This window comes from Pelodiscus sinensis, chromosome 22 (genome assembly GCF_049634645.1).
Source record: "Pelodiscus sinensis isolate JC-2024 chromosome 22, ASM4963464v1, whole genome shotgun sequence".
NCBI classification, from domain to species: Eukaryota; Metazoa; Chordata; order Testudines; family Trionychidae; genus Pelodiscus; species Pelodiscus sinensis.
The window spans coordinates 2,050,781-2,068,646 of NC_134732.1; the positions used below are offsets into that span (position 1 = coordinate 2,050,781).

General features: G+C 62.0%; 1 protein-coding gene and 1 long non-coding RNA gene across 5 annotated transcripts; one reads left to right on the forward strand and one right to left on the reverse strand.

The window, feature by feature from the left end:
- Positions 1 to 1,460: 1,460 nt before the first annotated feature.
- LOC112545894 (uncharacterized) lies at positions 1,461 to 9,959 on the reverse strand. The gene is made up of 3 exons (XR_003089476.2): positions 9,832 to 9,959; positions 3,122 to 8,379; positions 1,461 to 1,824 (listed from the first exon to the last, which is right to left on the reverse strand). It is a non-coding gene; the product is annotated as an uncharacterized LOC112545894 (long non-coding RNA).
- FUT7 (fucosyltransferase 7) lies at positions 9,589 to 16,786 on the forward strand. Of its 4 annotated transcripts, none has more exons than XM_075905826.1 (3): positions 9,589 to 9,766; positions 10,729 to 10,800; positions 14,197 to 16,786. In XM_075905826.1, exon 3 carries the CDS (start codon positions 14,218 to 14,220, stop codon positions 15,316 to 15,318), a length of 1,101 nt encoding a protein of 366 aa, XP_075761941.1. In that variant the 5' UTR covers positions 9,589 to 9,766; positions 10,729 to 10,800; positions 14,197 to 14,217; the 3' UTR covers positions 15,319 to 16,786. The 4 variants fall into 4 exon arrangements, with proteins under 4 accessions (XP_075761941.1, XP_075761942.1, XP_075761939.1 ...); XM_075905825.1 differs by lacking the exon at positions 9,589 to 9,766 and adding an exon at positions 9,988 to 10,118; XM_075905827.1 differs by lacking the exon at positions 10,729 to 10,800.
- Positions 16,787 to 17,866: the final 1,080 nt, after the last annotated feature.

Below are 17,866 nucleotides of genomic sequence, written 5' to 3' on the forward strand. Positions count from 1 at the left end.
CAGCAGCTGTCCCACAATGCCCTGTGCTGGCCGCCCTGGCCACAGCTGTGAACTCCACTGCCCAAGGGTCACATAGACCCGAAGCTCCCCTGCCCTTTTAAAGCCTCATGAATTTTTGAAATTTCTTTTCCCGGTGGCCTGGCTAGGCGAGCACCCCTAGCAGCTCTCTGTAACTGCCCCCCACCATCCTGGCTCCCCAGTCCAGACGTGCTCCTGCCTGGAGTAGACCCGAGGTCTGGGACCTCACAGGCCTGTGGGGAGAAGGGGCGGGGCAGGTCTCCACACAAGCTACAGAAACATGGTCCTGAGTGAGCAGATGCTCAGGGACAGCAGGGCTACGCGCAGGACTAGCGGCAGTGCTGCGTGAAAGCCAAAGAGCAGTGGCAGGCCAGGCAGGCCGCCCATCACTCCGGAGCTGAGCGACAGACCTGCTGCTGGGACAAGGCTCTGTGTGCCACACCAGCCGAGACGCCCCTGCCCGCACCGCCGGGGATACCTCCAGGGAGCACACGCCACAGGCCCGCTGTGCACAGAGAGGAGGAGGAACAGGACTACGGGGACAGATGAAAGGGGGACCCAGCTGCACAGCCAGCCCAGAGCAGTTTCTGACTCCCCCACAGTGCAGCCGGTCGAGCGCGGGGAGCCCCGGGCAGAAGGAATCGGAGGCAGGTGTGCAGAAAAGTTTTCAGTTACAGGGACGGCCCCCTGCAATAGCAGGCCTCAGCTTTTGGCTTTTCAGTCGTTCACGTGTGCTAACGCGGCAGCTGTACCCCCAAAGAGGTGGAGGTGCTCTCAGGGCGGGCGGGCACAGCAGAGGGACGTTCCTCCATTCCTGCTCTGCAATCCCTGCCGTAGGTCTCAAGGGAGGGCTGCTTTGTTTTCTCCTCTGCAGTAAGATGCTTTCCCATGCCACACAGCAGTGACTTCGGCAGACACGGACGCAATGCACAGGTGAACGGGATACAGGCTGTGACGTAGTGGGGGTACTTGCTGGGCTGTGGTGACCCCTGCTGTCTGTAGCAAGACCCAGCAGGGAAAGCCTCACTAGGCAGAGGTAAGGCCAAACTTGTTGAACCAGTGGCCAGACACCCCCCATGGAGAGGAACAAAGGGAGGTGGAATGCTGCCCTGGCTGGGGGGCAGGGCTGGAAGAGGGTTAGTTAGTTCCTGGCTGGAAGGCAGGGTATAAGGAGCTGGGGAGGGGGCTGGGACTCCCCATCTCAAGGGGGGGCACTGAGGCCTCTTAGCCCCAGTTCCTGTAACCAGATTCCATCTGTACTGCGCTGTGCTGGAGGAGCAATAAACCACCCTCAATTCCACTGGCTGGTGCAGTCTGTTTGTGCCATTTCGGGGTGCAGGAGACGGGGAACCCCCAACGCGCCGTCACACAGGCCTGGGGTGCTTCTGGGCTCCAGCAGCTGTGTTCCCTCTGCCTCTGCTACCCTCGGGATCGGCTGGTGGGAATGGGACCAGTTTTCAATTCCACCTCCCCTCCACCCTGGGCAGGGCAGGCCCATCACAGCTCGGGCTGCGACTCCCAAGCAGAAGTGAGAATGGAAGGCCTAGCACTTTAGGGAAGCAAGGGGCGTAAGGGCTGCAGCATAAGTTTTACTCTCCGGATGAACAGACGGCAAAGCGCTGTGTGTTTTACCTGCAGCAGCTGTCACGGTGCCCTGCAGGGTCTCCCCCCTCCACATCCGTGGAACCCCTGAGCCACGTGAGGAGGAAAAAGGGGCAGATTTGATGACACGTTCAGTGAGATCCTGCAAGCTAATGCTGCTTCGGAGCATCCGCACGGGGCCTGGAGGATGAACACGCAGACAGCCTGGGGAGGAGAGAGAGCCAGGACTGCAGCAGGAAACGAGAAGGAAATGGACCAGACACGATGGGGCTTCTGGAAATACTGCAGACACCAGTGGACTTGCAGATTCAGCACTCCTACGTTTGCCTGTCTCTGCTGCCCACTGAGAACTCTATCCTGGGACCTCCCTTAATGTTCCACATGGCTCCAGAACCCCTAACACGCCAGCCCCGGACGCTAAAGACAGTCACAGCTTCCTACGCACCAGCCGTGTGGATCCAAAATGCTCTTTTCCCAGCATAAGTTCTGCTTTATTGACTTATTCAACTGTATTCAATGTTTAAGGATTTGTTTTAAAATTGCGGGGGTTTTGCGCTGGTTTTGTTACAGAATAAAATTCTGTTATTTGGAGCCTAATTTATCTCTGTTCACAACTTATGCTGCCGAGTGCTTAGCAGTTCTGAAAGCAACCAATTACCCGTTAATGAACAGCGTCACCCAGCTCACGGGATGAGTCACAAACAAAATGACCAGGTGCACTGAGAATGTTATAGGCCTACGTGGGCAGTAGTCACCACATGATTCCGAGCAGGCCACAGAACAGCAGGGCCAGCAAAGTACACTACCACAACACACACTACTCTGGCTCGCTGCTGATATGGTCTTTTCAAGTCTCCCTGAGCCTTACAGCTCTGTTCTGAGCTCTTCTAGTAGCCCTGGTATCTGGCTGTTCAAACTCAGCAGACTCCCACTCTCCATCCTGGTGGAAACTTTTCCCCATTTGCCTCACAGATGTTATGCAGGACACAACAGGCAGCTATAACTTCGGGATACTTTTCTCACTGCGATTCAGTATGGTGAGTGTGCGATGCCTGCATTCCTTCAGACAACCAGAAGCACCCAACTCTCTCCTCACCAAGTCAGGGGGTAGCTCAGTCCTTGCCTGGTGCTGCTGGAGAGACCTGTGAGCCATGGGGGAAGGAGGCTGGGCCCCCCAAGATCATAGCTGTATCCTTCTGGTGCCAAGGGTGATCCCCCGGTGGGGATAAAATGTCCTGCCTGGTAGCTTTCCAAACAGCCCGGTGCACTCAGGAGTGGCCCGAGAGTGTCTGTAGCCGCTGGCACCCCAGGCAGAAGGCGCGATCGGTGCCCCTGCCTGCATGGCCATCAGTAGCCGTGAAGTAATCACAGGGCGCCCAGGCCAGTGGCGCCCTAGGTGACTGCCTAGGCTCCCGGGCCGCCTGAGTGCACTCGTTGCACCTTCCGAGCACCCCACCCTGATGTCAGTGACGTGCCCTGGTGATCCCCAGCGCTCACGTACCTGTCGGAAAGGGATGCGTCTCCAGGGGAGCCGTGTTAGTCTGTTCCAGCGAATGCGATGAGGAGTCCTGCACCTGAGAGACTTTGGTTAAACACGCACTAGGAGGCACGGCGGAAGGAATTGGGCGTCTTTAGTTTGGAAAGGAGACGCCTGAGAGGGGACCCGATGGCGGTTTTCAGGTATCTAAAAGGGCGTCACAGGGAGGAGGGGGGGCAATTGTTCTCCTTGGCCTCTGAGGACGGGACAAGACGCAATGGGCTTACATTGCAGCAAGGGGGGCTTAGGTGCTGGGTCCTGCCGTGGGGGCCGGGGACTGGACTCGCTGACTCTCGAGGCCCCTCCCAGTTCTAGCGTCTGTGATTCTAGGATTCTACGTCTGCATAAACCGACGTGGGCTGGAGCCCACTGCCTCAGAAAAGGGTTGAGGAAATGGGCTTGAGCTCCCCCTGGGCTGGGGGCCGGAGCCGCATGAGACCTGCCCAGCAGGCGCCCAGGGGAGTGGAATATCTGGCCTCACGTATGAAAAGTGCCATGGAAGGAAGGTGGCTTTGCTCCAAGTGCACATCCATGCCACATTCCAATGCTGACTACCGGGTGGACTAACCCCCCTAACTGTGTGTCATAGACCCCGTACCACCGCTGCCAATGGAGATTCTCCTCTGGAGCCAGGGGCATGGGTGACTGGGCCTTTGGGGCAGGAGGAGTGGTGTTGAAGCCCATTGCAGGCAGCCCGCTGACGGGGGCTCTAGGCAGCTGGTGTTTGTTCTGCCCTGGGGCTTTCCTGGGGGCTCCTTCCCTTTCTCGGGGGCGTGGGCTAAGCGAGCGTTCTCAGGAGATCGGTGCAGGATGATTACGCCCCAGCGAGGCGGAATTTGGGTTGCAAGACACGTGGTATCTGGTTACACATCAGTGGGGGGAAGGGGCGCTGTGCACAGATAACAGGAAACAGGACACACATTGGGGTAGGAAAAAACACCCAACCCAGCGCTGTAGCCGGCCTCAGAGGGTGCCAGGGGCGTTGCCCGAACCACATGGCACTTCCTATTCCCAGCAGCCGTGAGACACTCACAGCGAGCTGAGGCCAAGCAGGTGCCGGGGCTGGCTCCTCCTGCCACTTTGCCTGGGGACCCCGCGGCCCAGAGGGCTGGAGGAGAGGATGGGGGGACGTGGAGCCTTGAAGAAAATCCCTTTGTGTGGGGGAGGGAGCCGGGGGCTCACGTGGCGCTGCGGCCCTGCGCCAGCCCCCTGACCCGGCAGCCGCCCGCTCGGGGCCAGAGCAGAGGCCGGCTGGTTTGCGCACAAGCCCCGGGGCCTCTCCTGAAGGGGCGGGAAGGTTAGCGCCAGGCATGGGGCACCCCTCAGTACTGGACTCCCACGCACCCTGGGCCCTCCCCCGTTCTCAGAGTCTGCATTAACCAGGGCAAGACGTGGGCCTGCTTGGCCGCCCCATCCCTGGGCCTCTAGGAAGGGCAAGGCCGTGGGGGCAGCAGCCTCGGGGAATCTGACCTGCAGGGCCTGGGGAATCCTCCAGTCGGTCGTCTCTGTAGAGGAGATTTCAGCCCAGACCCCCGGGGCCTGAGCAGACCCGAGGTGGAGAGAGCACAGGCCTGGGGACTGCTTTGGGGGAGGGGGTCCAGTGTGCAGGATCAAAGCCACTGCCCCCCCCCCAGCAACCAGAGTCTTGCCATTCCCACCAGCTGGCCGTGCCCATGTGGCCACTAGCCTCTGCGAGGCAGCGTGGGCCAGAGCTCTGGTGAGCTGGGGGCCTAGTTCTGCCTCTGTGGGGTGACCTCGGGGAGATCACGTCCATGCGCCGTGCCTCAGTTTCCCTCTCACCCTTTGTGGAGACTGGGAGCTCTTTGGAGCAGGGGCTGCCTCCTAGTGGGTGTTTGGCCAGCCCCTAGCAGAATGGGGCAGCTGGGACTTGCGGGGGGCTGACTGGGGGGCAGAGACCCTGCCCCTACCCAGGGCCCACACCTGCTCTTCTTCCCGTCTCTCAGGGCAGCTGCGGGCTGCGGCTGGCGGGAGCCGAGACGCTGCTGGTGCCAGTGTGAGTGAGCGGCAGTTTCGGGATGAGTCACTGGGGTCTCAGATGAGCCTGGCATCCTGTTTGCAGTCAGACTGCGACAGGACACAGGCGTGGGCACCGTGCACCACACTGAGTCAGGGCCCCCCCCCCCCCCCGTCTGCATCTGCACAGGCCTGTCGGGCCTGGGTGGGGACGCTGGGCCAGGCCACGGGGGCCAGGCAGGGGTGGACACGGATTGCTGCGGAATCCCCCCCCGGCGGCGAGTGAGATGGGCTGGGGAGCTCAGGCGGCAGGAAGAGTCCGGGCCCCAGCCTGGGCATGGCCGGGATGAATTCCAAAGCTGGGAGCAGCCCACCTCGTGGCGGGAGGTTGTTTCTAAAGCAGGGGGAGGAAGGCAACCCAGGGAGGGTCCCCAAGGCCGTGTGGGGCTCTCCAGCCGAAGGGAGGGACAGCGGGCGGGCGCACAGGGCACTTCGGAGCCATCTGAGGGGCGAGATGCACTTCACGTTTCATTTTCTTTAAACTTCTTTAACCCCAAAGCCACCTCATTCAGACGAACAGCCACCGAGACACGACAAGCTCTCAGAGCACAGGGAGGAGGCAGAAGCCCAGCAGCAGAGTGGGGACTGGCCAGTTTAGTGCACCCAATGTAGCATGTCTGATCATCTGCCCCATGGGGCAAGGAGCTCCTGGCCCTCAGGGACCGTGTAGGGGCCCTGGAGACCAGGGTGGAGTGGAGGAGCTAAGGGAGGCTGGGAGGTGCGTGGGTGAGACTTTCTAGGACACAGTAGAACGGTCCCACCCCGGTCAGACAGCCCTGGTGCTGCTGAGGAGGGTGAAAGGCTCAGGGAAGAACAGCCAACGGCAGCAGAGGGAAAAGATCCCCCAGTCGGGACCCTCCGTCCAGAGGATGTTGGGGGACCTCTCGGGGGCAGGGTCCAGTCGTTAGGAAGCGGTGGTGTCAGTCCGGGGGATTCGATCCGACACACGGCGGGGTTTGCGGTGGCCGGGAGGACCCCATGGGGACCTGCTTGCTGGGCGAGGGATGTGGCTCTCTCGAGGCAGCTAAATCAGCAGTTTTCAAACTTTTCTTCTCATGACCCAGTTGAAGAAAATCGTTGACGCTGCAACCCACCGGAATGTGACTGCGGGCGGGGCTAGGAACTCTGGGCTGCAGGAGGGGGCTCCGGCTTTGGGCTGGGGCCGGAGGGGCTTACCCAGTGCAGCGGGGATCTGGGGGGGGCTAAGGCAGCTTCCTGCCTCGCCTGGCCCCGCAGCCCATGCTGTGCCCAGCAGCAGGTTCCCAGCCAGTGGGAGGGCGGAGCTGGTGCGCAGGGCAGGGGCAGTGCACGGAGGCCTGTGTGCTCCCCACACCCACCTAGGAGCCGGGCCTGCTGCCGGCCGCCTCTGGGGCCCAGCACAGCCTGCGGTGCAGGACAGGCAGGGGGCTGCCCCCCTGCTCACCTGATCCCCCTGCAGCCAGGGGGCCCAGCGCCCGACATTCCACCCCCCAGCGTGGGTCGCGCCCCGTTGTTTGAAACCCGCTGATCTAGACAGGCCTGTGGCAGTGCTGGGGAGGACCCAGCGGTCGTGGTCCACGTGGGTACCCTTGCCCCAGGGATGGCCGGGGAGAGGCTGCTAGGAAAGAGACCGAACCCCTGATCCCTGAGATGCTTCCAGTTCCGTGTGCAGGGCCGGGCAGACAGGCGGAACCGCTGGGTCTCAGTGCCTGGGGAGACCAGTGGGGCAGGGTGGAGGGGTTAGGAACCGGGGAGTGTCATGGGGCAGGACTCACCATGGCTCGCTCCCGCCCGTAGCACCAGGGCATTAGACCTGCCATCAGCAGGGCACCTCCTTTGGGCGACCGGCGCCCCGTCCACACTCCTGCTCCGGCCCCGTGTGGCCCCTTCTGGACACTGCCCTCCAGCAGCGCCCGCCGCTCTGGTCTCTCGCCCCCTGCCGGGGGTATCGGCCGGCCGAAGTCTGGCACCTGCCGCTGGGGCCAGGGCCCAGCCACCCACCAATGGCGGCCAGACACAGTGCAAGGGGGGACCCAGGCCCTGCCCAATACTCTCCAGCAACCCCTAAAAGCTCCCCTCCGGCCGAGCGCTCCGCACAGGCTCCCTCCAGCCTGCTTTACCCCCTTCCGGCCCGCGTGGGGCAGGCGCCCCCACAGGCTGGGCTCCCCCTTCCAGAAGGGAAGCAGGGTGCTGGCACTTCAAACAAAGGGGCGTAGAGCAGTTTTGGAACGGAGGGCTGGGGAAAGCTGCCATGGACTAGAGCAAGGTTCCCAACCTGGGCTACGCGAACCCCCAGGGGCACGAGAGGCTCGTCCAGGGGATACGGGGAATAGTTGGTAAATAACTAGATTATTCTAACTGAAATATTCCAAAAGTAGCAGAGTTAGTGAAAAAGGTTGTGGATTCCAGAGTCTGGAATTGATTTCCTTTCCTATTGACTAGGGGGTACGGGAAGGTTCACTAAAAGCCAAGGGAGTACGGGGACCAAAAAAGGTTGGGAACCCCTGGACTAGGCAGAGACAGCCTTAGGGGAAGGTCTATTGCCAGAGCTTCTCTGTATCCTGGTGAGGAGGGGAGGATGAAAGCGATAAAATGCAGGTAAGAGCTGATGAGAAACAGACAAATGAAAAAACCAGTCCCGCCCAATCACAGGAGCTTATAGCAGGCAGCTAAAAAGTGGCAATTTTCAGTGCTTAATACGAACCCGAGAAATCGAAATAACGCTAGTTCACCGTCTCGCCTGGTGTGAAAGGAGGCTATGGATGGAACAGGCATCACAGAAACGAGGTGGAATGTGGACAGAGGGATACAGTCGTACCAGGGCACAAAAGACAGCGGCAGGACAGAGCGCACCGCGCGGGTGGGGGCGTGGCGCTGTGTGAAAGAGCATAGAATCAAATTCAGTAAAAACCTTAAATGAACCAAATTGTGCCATTGAATCGACGGACGGTAACTCCAGGCTCTAGGCTGTAGTGGCAGATACATCACCGACCACCTGCCCAGGCTGGCGAGCGTCACTGGGACGCGCAGAGAGATTAGAGAGGAAAACAGCCATGGCCCGGGGGAGGCGCTGCACCCGGCGTATCCCATCGCCATATTGCAACCCAACCCTGGGCACAAAAGCACCTTTCCTGGGTCGTTTCTGCCTTGTCTCATTCACAGCTCCTTCCCATGCCGACTTCGGGGTGGTTGGTTTTCAAAACAAACGGCTGTTTAAAGTGGAAACAAAATGTGTGTGTTGTGTGCGCACACGTGCACGTGTGTTGTTTGTGTGTGTTGTGTGTGCACGTACGTGTGGTGTGTGTTGTGTGCGTGTGTGCGGTATGTGCATGCATGTGTTTTATGTATGTGTGTGCGTGTGATTTCTAAAGGTTATTTTGAAAACTCCTCTGGGATAATTGAAATTTGAGATCATGGTTGACAGTTCCCTAAAAAAACCCCAAACCAGAGCCAACCCAAGCCCCAAAAGCAAAGCAAGAAAACCCAGCGTCCACCCAAGGGTGAAAGGCGGCTGCGGCTGGCAGTCACACTGCTCCACGCCCGCTGGCCAATGTTCCATGGGTTGCAGGGGCTTTCTCCATCCTGTTTGGGGGACAAAGCCGCTGTTGTTCTAACCCTCTGCTCTAGCAACGATTTGCAGCAGCTCTCTGGCCTGCGTCATGCAAGAGGTCAGACTAGATGTCCCCACGTGTCCTTTCTGGCCTTGGACTCAGCAGACCAGTCCTAAGCAAGCCCCCGTCTTTCAAGCAATCCCCCACACTGCCATACAGAGGGGCAGCACTGGATCTGCTTGAGAGGCAGTGTGGCCTAGTGGACAGAGCACTGGAGTCAATTATCAGCTCTGCCATAGGTCTGCGGGGTGACCTCGGGCAAGTCACTTCCTTTCTCCGGGCCTCAGTTTCCCCATCTGGGTAATGGGGATAAGGACACACTCTCAATCAGAAAGTGCTTGGAGCCCTACAGATGTGAAGTGCTGGGTACCAGCATTTAGGATTGAATCACCCCACAGCCCCGCAGAGAGCAGGGGGAGCTGAGCTCAGACTCAAACATCTGGGGACAAGGGTACTGCTTCCCGGCACCTGGGGTGCCACCCTCTGGAGACTGCACAGGGTGAGGGCAGAGCGCAGCCCTGGCACACCCCCCCAGATCCCCCCGAAGCAGGGATCTCTGCCCTGCCAAGCAGGATTCCGGTTTGCCCCCAGCCCTGCCACAGACCCGCCTGCGGCTGGAAGAGGCGACGGAGGCAAAGCAAGGAAGAGACAAGAGGGTGTGTCAATTTCTGCTGCCTTAGGCAGTAGGAAGATGACCCCGAAGGGTTTTCCCCCAACCCATCCTCCCCCACACTTGTATTTTGATGAGCGAGCCAGCCTGGCAGCCGCCTAGCAGGGCTCTGAGCCCAAGGAAGTGGAGTATGTGTAAGGGGGGGGGGGGGGGCAGGCGCTGTGAGCATCCATGTAACTCAAACGCTGGGGAGGAAATCAGCTTTGGGGGCATGGAAGCCCCCGGCCCGCCTGGCGTCAGGGCTGGGGATGTGTCCGGGGCACAGGGCGTCCCCACCCGGCCCGGGACAGACTGGGAGAAAAGAATAACCACCAGGTTTGTTACTGAGCAGGGAGGGCGCGGGGGAGGGGGTTAGCGGGGGGGAGGGGGTTAGCCCTTACCAGGCTGCAGAGCCCAAGGAGAGTGCCCATCTCGTGCGGCTCCCCGCCCGGCTTCTGGGGGCTGGCGCCCGGCCGAGACTACGGGCTGGCGGGGAGGGCCGGGGCCGCCGAGCGCCATGCAAGCTGCAGGAAAGGCTGGGGGGAAACAGGAGATGGTGAAAGCCCAGAAAAGCAGAAGTGGAGAATGACCACAGCCTGCTCCCAGCTGCCCGCAGGCCTTCCCCAGCACCAGGCGCGCAGGACGCAGCCCCTCCAGCACCCCTCGGTGCTTCTGATGCTCACGGCAGGTAAGCCCCACGGCACGGCCTGGGCTCGGCGTGCGCGGCGCCGCGGGGAACGTGGCAGCAGGCGGGCAGCCCCTGCCGTGGCCGGGCCGGGCTGTGATTCCTCCCAGCGAGGCAGCACCGCCAGTGACTAACGCTCGCTGGGGCAGCGCCGCTGGGCACCCGCTGTCAAACCCCCACCCGCACGAGCCAATGAAACTGCACTGGCACCGCAGAGGCTACCAAAAATAGACAGCAGCAGGAGCGTGCATGGGCAAAGCCACTTCCTCTGATGGTGGTGCCCTCGCACGCTCAGGAGGCTGGGTGTATTTTGGTGCCTCTGAGGTGCTTTGAGAGCTCCAGACTCGGCCGGCTGCCCCACTGCGGCCTGTTAATGGCAAGAGAAACCCCCCAAGCCTCGCAGATCGGCAGGAGGTGAAACGGCTTCGTTGCACGGCAGCACAGAAGCGTCCCTCCGCGGCCTTCGCCGCCCCCTGCGCAAGCAGAAATTGGAGCCAGCACCTGGCTGGGGAGGGAGCGCGGAGGACGGTAACTGGCTAGGCAGGGAGCCGCGGTGAGGTCAGGCAGGAGTGAGCGTGCACACCGCAGCTCGGCTCCCTTCCTGCTTTCACAGCCCCCCCGCACAACTGGCATCTCGCTGGAGCAACCTGTCACCCGGCCAGGCTCCCAGCCCTGCTCCGCCTGGGTAAGTAGTGGGGCAGGGGTGGGGGTAAAACGAGCCCCCGGCGCGAGCCAGCACACTGGGGCTGGGGCTGCCAGGGCTTGTTACTGACAAGGTACCGCAATCCCGCGCCAGATGGGCCGTCGGCTGGGCCTGGAGTCCTCCTCTACCAGTCACTCCTCCCGCAAAGGGGGCTCCAGGCGGCCAGAGATTTCCCATCGCTTCAGGCTCCTCAGGTTTTCTGCAACTAAATCCCTGGTGCTAGATTGTCTAGAGATGGGGGGGCTGTGGTGAAATGCACAAGCAGCCTTTCTGCCGGGCCAAGGGAAAGACCATGCCACGGACTAAAGGGTTTCTCTGTAATAAATACACAGATCAGGGAGGCAATAAAAGGAACAAACAAAATCAAGTGACTCGGGAGCCGGTTCCATTGACACTGAATGAAATTTGGCTTCCCAGTCGCCTTTGGGCTATTGCAAAACGTGCCCCCAGAAGGCGGATTCTCCCAGGGGCTCTGCGCTGCGCGCTGTGAGCGCCATGGCACGCTGCCCCGGGAGGCACGCTGCGGGCTGAGCTGGGTTCAAGAGCTGGCCCGTCCTTTGGGCGCTGAGTTTTCAGAGATCTGGGGTGGGGGGATCCACCCTTCACATGTGCAAAATGTGAAACATCGGCACGGCCCTGGCGGGGGGGAGATTAACGAAGCCAGGGGACATTTCAACCTAAGCGTGTGCGCCTAATGCAGAAACCCGCTCAGGTCCTAACGGCCGCTGCCTCAGTTCTAGTCCAGCTTCTGCTGCCTTTGTTGCTCTTTTCCTGGAGTTTGTGGGTTTTGTGGAATACCGACGTGGTACAATGCAGGACGGGGGACAGGCGCCCCGAGGGGACTCGGTAAAGCTAAACCGAGCAAAGAGGCACTTAGTGGTCAGAGTCTCAATTCTACGGGCTTGTCTAGACACACAAATTGAGTCAGTTGAACTGCATGGGGGTGGAAAGGAAAGAGAGTAAGTTATGTGGCACACGGACACCGGCACGGAACGGCCACCGCCCGGCCTGGCGGCTCTCCCAGGACACAGGCTCCGTGTAGCTCTAGCCTCGGGGGATTCGCAATTACACCATTGAAAATGCCCCCGTCGGGCCTGCTAGCACTTGGCACTATGTGTACCGACGGCAGTGACTTGTATTGATGTCAGGTGTGGGGCACCGCAGCCTGACACGTCTCCGGGTTCCCCTGACACTTTCCCTGCATTTCGCCCGTGGCTGTAGACGCCTCCCCCAGCCCCCGGCAGCACCAGGCTGGTGCTAAGGTTGCACAGTCAAGTCCTCTAAAGTTAGTAAATGCCTGAAGTAAGCTTGGCTGTTCAACCTTCGTCTCCCCCTCCCCCCGGGCCTGTGTATTTTGATACAGTCTTAATTACACGATCAAACGCTGTTTCGCCTCAAGTCCCCGGCCCAGTGCCCAGGACAGCGGGCACGTCGTGGACGAGCACCGAGTTGTTTTCTCCTCGTGCGACACGTGGCCCGGCCCTTAGCTAATTCCCCGTTCCAGCCTTGCTCGGAAGACAGAGATGAAAGGCCAAAGGGGTTCGGATTCGGAGGGCCCTTGTTCGGCAGGGGGCTTGGTGCCACACCAAGTGTTGCTTCTGGTGACGAGCCCGGCACCCAGGAGTCCCCTGGGGCAGCAGCCAGCTCCCTTAGCCACCACCCGCCCCTCCTTGGCCTTACACAGTTCGGCTCCGGGCACAGCGCAGGGTCTGACAGACACGCTGTTCGCTGACCACTCGGCCCCGTCTGGCACCCGGGAGGAGGCGGGGCTCTTGTGGAAAGAACAGTGGGTAGGGAACGACTGTGTGGTCCTGCGCACACGCCGGGACGACTGACGGCTGCCCAGGCAGCTTCACTCCATGCTGGGCCTTGCTGGACCCCCGGCAGCGCCTGCCACGCTGACCTCGTGGACCTACTGCCTGGAAAGTGTTTCCTTGTGCAGGGACGTGCGTTCTCTGGCAAGGCCCCACAGGCAGCAGGAGACCCCGGTTCTGTTCCCAGCTCTCCCGCGGACTCTGCGTAGCTGTAGCCAGCCTGCTCCCCCTCTCCGTGCCTCCATTTCCCCTGTGTAGTACAGGCACGACACCACCTCCCCTTTGTACAGTGCTTCCCGCTAGACAGCGCTTCCCGGGGACAGGCAGCGAGTGGTGTAGCCAGAACCTCTCTCATCCAGAAACAGCCGTCATGCAGATCGATTTCAGCGAGCCAGACGGCCACTTTTCAAGGGGGTGGCCAAGTTCTCCGCAGTCCCGTAAAGTCTGTTAGAGCCCCAGCCCTGCCTCTCAGGGCCCTGTACTGTTCCGTAGCTCTAATCCCCCCCCCCCCCCCCCCCCCGGCCTCTCAAAGCACAGTGAGCAGTGGAAGCGCGAGTAATGCGGCTAGAAAATACTGACCTCCATGGTCCGGAAAACGCTCGTGTTTGGAACCGGTCTGGTCCCGATGGTGCCGGATGAGAGAGGTTCAACCCGTATCGCCGGCCACCGCAGCCCGGCCAGTGCAGGGGCTAGGAATGAACCAGAGACGAGGTGAAATAACCTGAACCAAAGCTCAGCAATCCTGGGTCAGACCAACGGGCAGGGGGGTGTCCCCGGCCTCTGCGTGTCCCAGGCTGGGAACGGGTGACCGGGAGGGGCCACGTGCGGATTCCCCGTTCCATCCCCCGAGGGCAGCTGGCCCTGGCCGCTGCGGCAGACCGGACCCTGGGCTGGGTGGGCCTTTGGTCTGGCCTGCGTGGAGACGATGGAACGGGGCCCATCGGTGTCTGTGCGCGTCCTGCTGTTGGGGGCTCGCCCGCCAGGCTGCTGCCAGGCTCTGAGCTCTGCAGCCAGAAAATCAGCCGAGGGCCTAGCTCTGCAAACCCCTCAGAGGAATCACAGTTATAACCACCATCAGCAAACAAAACTCTCCAGCATGCAACCACATCCCCTTCGCGGACCTGCGCCCAGCAGCAGAACCAACCCAGAGCACCTCTGCCTACGCTGCAGCTCACCCGGGGCTCAGGCTCTCTCCCGCCTGCTAAAAACAGCCCCCCCGCCCCAGGCATTGCCAGGCTCCCCCCAAGGCCAGTCTCAGCGGCACCAAATTCTCATCCCCAGCTGACATTTAATCCCCAAGCCTTCCGGCAAGGCATCCCCTCTGGGCAGCACTGGGCCAGGGCGAGGGGCAGCAGGAGTCCTGTAACCCCCGCCCCACAGCTAAGCGAGCACGGGCCACAAACAGCACGGCCCTCTGCCTCCCTCTCATCTGCTAACCCCCTGCCCCCCCCCCCCCCCCCCCCGGCCTTCCTCCCCACCCGCCTGCCCGCTCGGACGCTGCTCCCGGAAGGTGCGTTGCTACGCTCCGGAGGCTGCTTTTCACCGTCCGTCTTCTCTGTTCCAGGGGCTGGACTCCGCGCCGTTCATGAAGCCGAAATCCTGCCAGCCCTTCGGCCCAGCCAGCAGCTTGGCAAGGCAGGTGCGATGTCAGCTGCTGCTGAAGATGCGGATTTGCTTCTGGCCGATGCTGAAGGCCTTCGCCAGTGCAACGATATTCGCAGGCGTCCTCTGGCACATGAATTTCCTTGGCTACCAATCCGTGGTCCCCGGCAGAGTCCTGAGGCCTGAGACACCCCTGACAGTCTTGGTCTGGCACTGGCCCTTCCAGGACACCCTGAACCAGAGCGTGGACGTGTGCGCAGATCGCTACAGGATCCCGGGCTGCCAGCTGACGGGGGACCGCAAGCTCTTCAGCCAGGCAGATGTGGTGGTGTTCCATCACCGGGAGCTGCAGACGGGCACTGTAAGACTCCCAGCAGAGCAGAGGCCTCCTGGACAAAACTGGGTCTGGGTTACTCTGGAGTCCCCTTCCAACACTAAGGCCCTGGCCAGCTGGAACCGAACCTTCAACTGGGTGATGACCTACAGACGCGACTCGGACATCTTCATGCCATACGGAGAGCTTGTGCCCCGGCCATCCGCCAGCGTGGACATCCCAAGCAAAACCGGCCTGGTGTCTTGGGTCATCAGCAACTACCACCGGGCTCAGAAAAGAGCCCAAGTCTACCAAGAGCTGGCCAGACACCTCCACGTGGATGTGTACGGGAAAGCAAACCAGAAGCCGCTGTGCCCAGACTGCCTGCTGCCCACCACCTCCCGGTACAAGTTCTACCTGGCCTTCGAGAACTCCGTCCACCAGGACTACATCACGGAGAAGCTGTGGAGGAACGCGCTGCTGGCCGGCACAGTGCCGGTGGTGCTAGGGCCGCCCCGCGCCAACTACGAGAAATTCATCCCTGCCGACTCCTTCATCCACGTCAAGGACTTCGGCTCCGTGAAGGAGCTGGCCAGCTTCCTGAAGACCATGAACTCCAGCCGCTACAGGGCCTTCTTCGAGTGGAGGAAGAAGTACGGGGTGAAACTCTACACGGACTGGAGGGAGCGGTTCTGCACCATCTGCACCAGATACCCCCAGCTGGCCCAGGGGCACATCTACTCCGACCTGGAGAGCTGGTTCCGGGCGTGAGAAGACGGGGCTGGGTCGAGCGGAGGCTCCTCGGAGCTGGGTGCTTGTGCTGTCTGCAGCAGCGGAAAAGGGCTAGCTGGGCCAGTCATCGCTGGTGGGCAACTGAGCAGGGCGGGGGCTGGGAGCCAAGAACGCTCAGGACCAGGCTCACCTCTGACTGGTTCTTGCTGGGACCGGTGCATGGGGCGGTACTCGGCTTCCCCTTAGAACGGGCTGACGGACTCCCCTACCTCGCAGGGCTGTTGCGAGCTCTCACTGGTGCCTTGAAAATACACGGTGCTACATGCCGAGCGTTGTGCCTGCAGGTTAGGGGGCGGGCAGGCTCGGCTCTGGCCAGGGAGCTTTGCCGGGCTGGGAAGTTGGGGTTTGCCAGCCCCTGCTTGGGGACCAGCTAGTCGCGCCCCTTTGCCCCCTCAGGAATATATGGGGCAGAGGAGCAAAGTTAGGGGGCGGGGCAAATGTCACCCTTCTGGCTGTGCCGAGAGCAGAGGTTTCCTGTCTTGCTCGTGCGTGGGCCGTGCCAGGTGCTGCCCGGCGGAGCTGCCGTGGTGGGCGCTGGCAGAGCCGTCTCAAGAGCAATCACAGCCCGTTCAGTGCTGGGACGATTCATACAGCCAGGGCTGTGGTTTCTCACTCCTGCGTAGCGTTCACACCTCCGGCAGGAAGCCGTTGAGTCTGGTTTCGCTCTGACGCGAGGCTCCCGGCAGTGGCGATGGCCTGAGCCCTGCCGGCTGCTTTCCCGGAGGTGCCCGGCCAAGGAGCACGGGCGCCCGTCTTGCAGCCTGGATTAAAGATGGGAATTTACGCTCGTCTCGGGGGGAAGAGGAGTGAGCGGAGCGGCTGGAGAAACGGCCCCGCCCAGCAGGGACTTCTCCGCCCCTCCAAGACCCGGCTGCTCCCAGCATCCCGCCGTGAGGACACTGCTCCCCGCTGCCTCTGGCAGGGGCTCACGGCAGGTTGCTCTCGGAGCCCGCGTCGGGGTTCTGAGCGCTAGGAAGGAAGAGGGGCAGGAAAGGGGCCCAAGGGTGGGGCTGCTGCCAGGAACCAAGTCTCCCTTCCCAGGTGCTGGTTGTCAGGAGAGCCGGGGGCCAGCTGAGGCTGGAGCGGACACAGGCTGGGGCAGTCTGGCGCCTGCTCCGGGAGCACGTGGGTCGCCCCTTGCTTGTGGATTGAATGAATCCCCGGGCCCCGCTGCAGCGTAGGGACGGGAGCAGCTCTGAGCTGGGCAGAGAAGGGCCTGGGGGCGACCGTGGGTGGGAAGCTGGAGAGGAGGCAGCAGGGAGCCCCTGGAGCCAAGCAGGCTGAGCACTCACTGGGGCGTTGGGAGGGGCGTTGCCAGCAGATCTCGGGGCCTGATGATTCCCCTTTATGCAGCTCTGGGGAGGCCACAGCTGGAGCGGGGGGTCCAGCCTGGGCCCCGTTTCAGGGAGGGGGTGGCCGCATCGGAGAGGGGCCAGCGGAGGGAAACGAAAGTGATTCGGGGCCAAAGCACATGACCTCCGCGGAGAGGCTGAGGGGTTTGGGTCTGTTCAGTCTGCAGAAGAGAAGAGTGGGGGGGGGGGGGGGGTTGAGAGCAGCCTGCAACTACACGAGGGGGGTTCCAGACAGGGTGGCGAGAGGCTGTTCTCGGGGGGGGGGCAGAACAAGGAGCAATGGGCTCAAGTTGCGGGGGGGGGGGCCTAGGTTGGAGATTAGGAAAAACTCTTTCCCTAGGCGGGTGGGAAGCGCTGGGCTGGGTTCCCTGGGGAGGGGGGGAATCTCCATCCCTCGAGGTTTCAGCCTCCGCCTGAGACAGCCCGGGCCGGGTTGGTTGAGTTGGGTCGGTCCTGCTTTGGGCGGGGGTGGACGCGATGGCTCCTGAGGTCTCCCCCAGCCCTGATCCTTTGTGGTTCTAGGATGCGCTGGTGGCCCGAGGGGGCGCGTACGGTCACAGCCGACTGCACTGTCAGTCTGCAGGGAGGCTGTTGAACCTGCTGGGCTGCTCCACTTTGAGGCCACACACGGCGTCAGGTGAGAGTAAATCAGCTGCCTTTCATGGGACAGCCTGTCCAGTCAGGGACAGACCCGCCGTGGGGGGCTCCCCTTGGGCTGTAGTTGTCACCCCCCGTCACAGTCAGACCCTTCAGGCAGGCTCCCGCAGAAGGCATTATCGGAGGTGAGGGAGGAGCCACATGCACGACCTGCCCCCGCGCTTTCCAGGAACTGAAACCAACACTGCTCAGCCCCGCCAGGGAGGCCAACACCGCTGCACAGCCCCCGGCTCCCCTCCCGGGCCCCTGGGCCCCCGGGCCCCCGGCTCCTTCCCCAGCTCCCCTGGGTCCCCGGCTCCCCTCCCGGCCCCCTGGGCCCCCGGCTCCCCCCCCCAGCTCCCCTGGGCCCCCGGCTCCTTCCCCAGCTCCCCTCCCGGGCCCCCGGCTCCCCCCCCGGCCCCCTGGGCCCCCGGCTCCCCCCCCGGCCCCCGGCTCCTTCCCCAGCTCCCCTGGGTCCCCGGCTCCCCTCCCGGGCCCCCTGCGCCCCCGGCTTCCCCCCCAGCTCCCCTGGGCCCCCG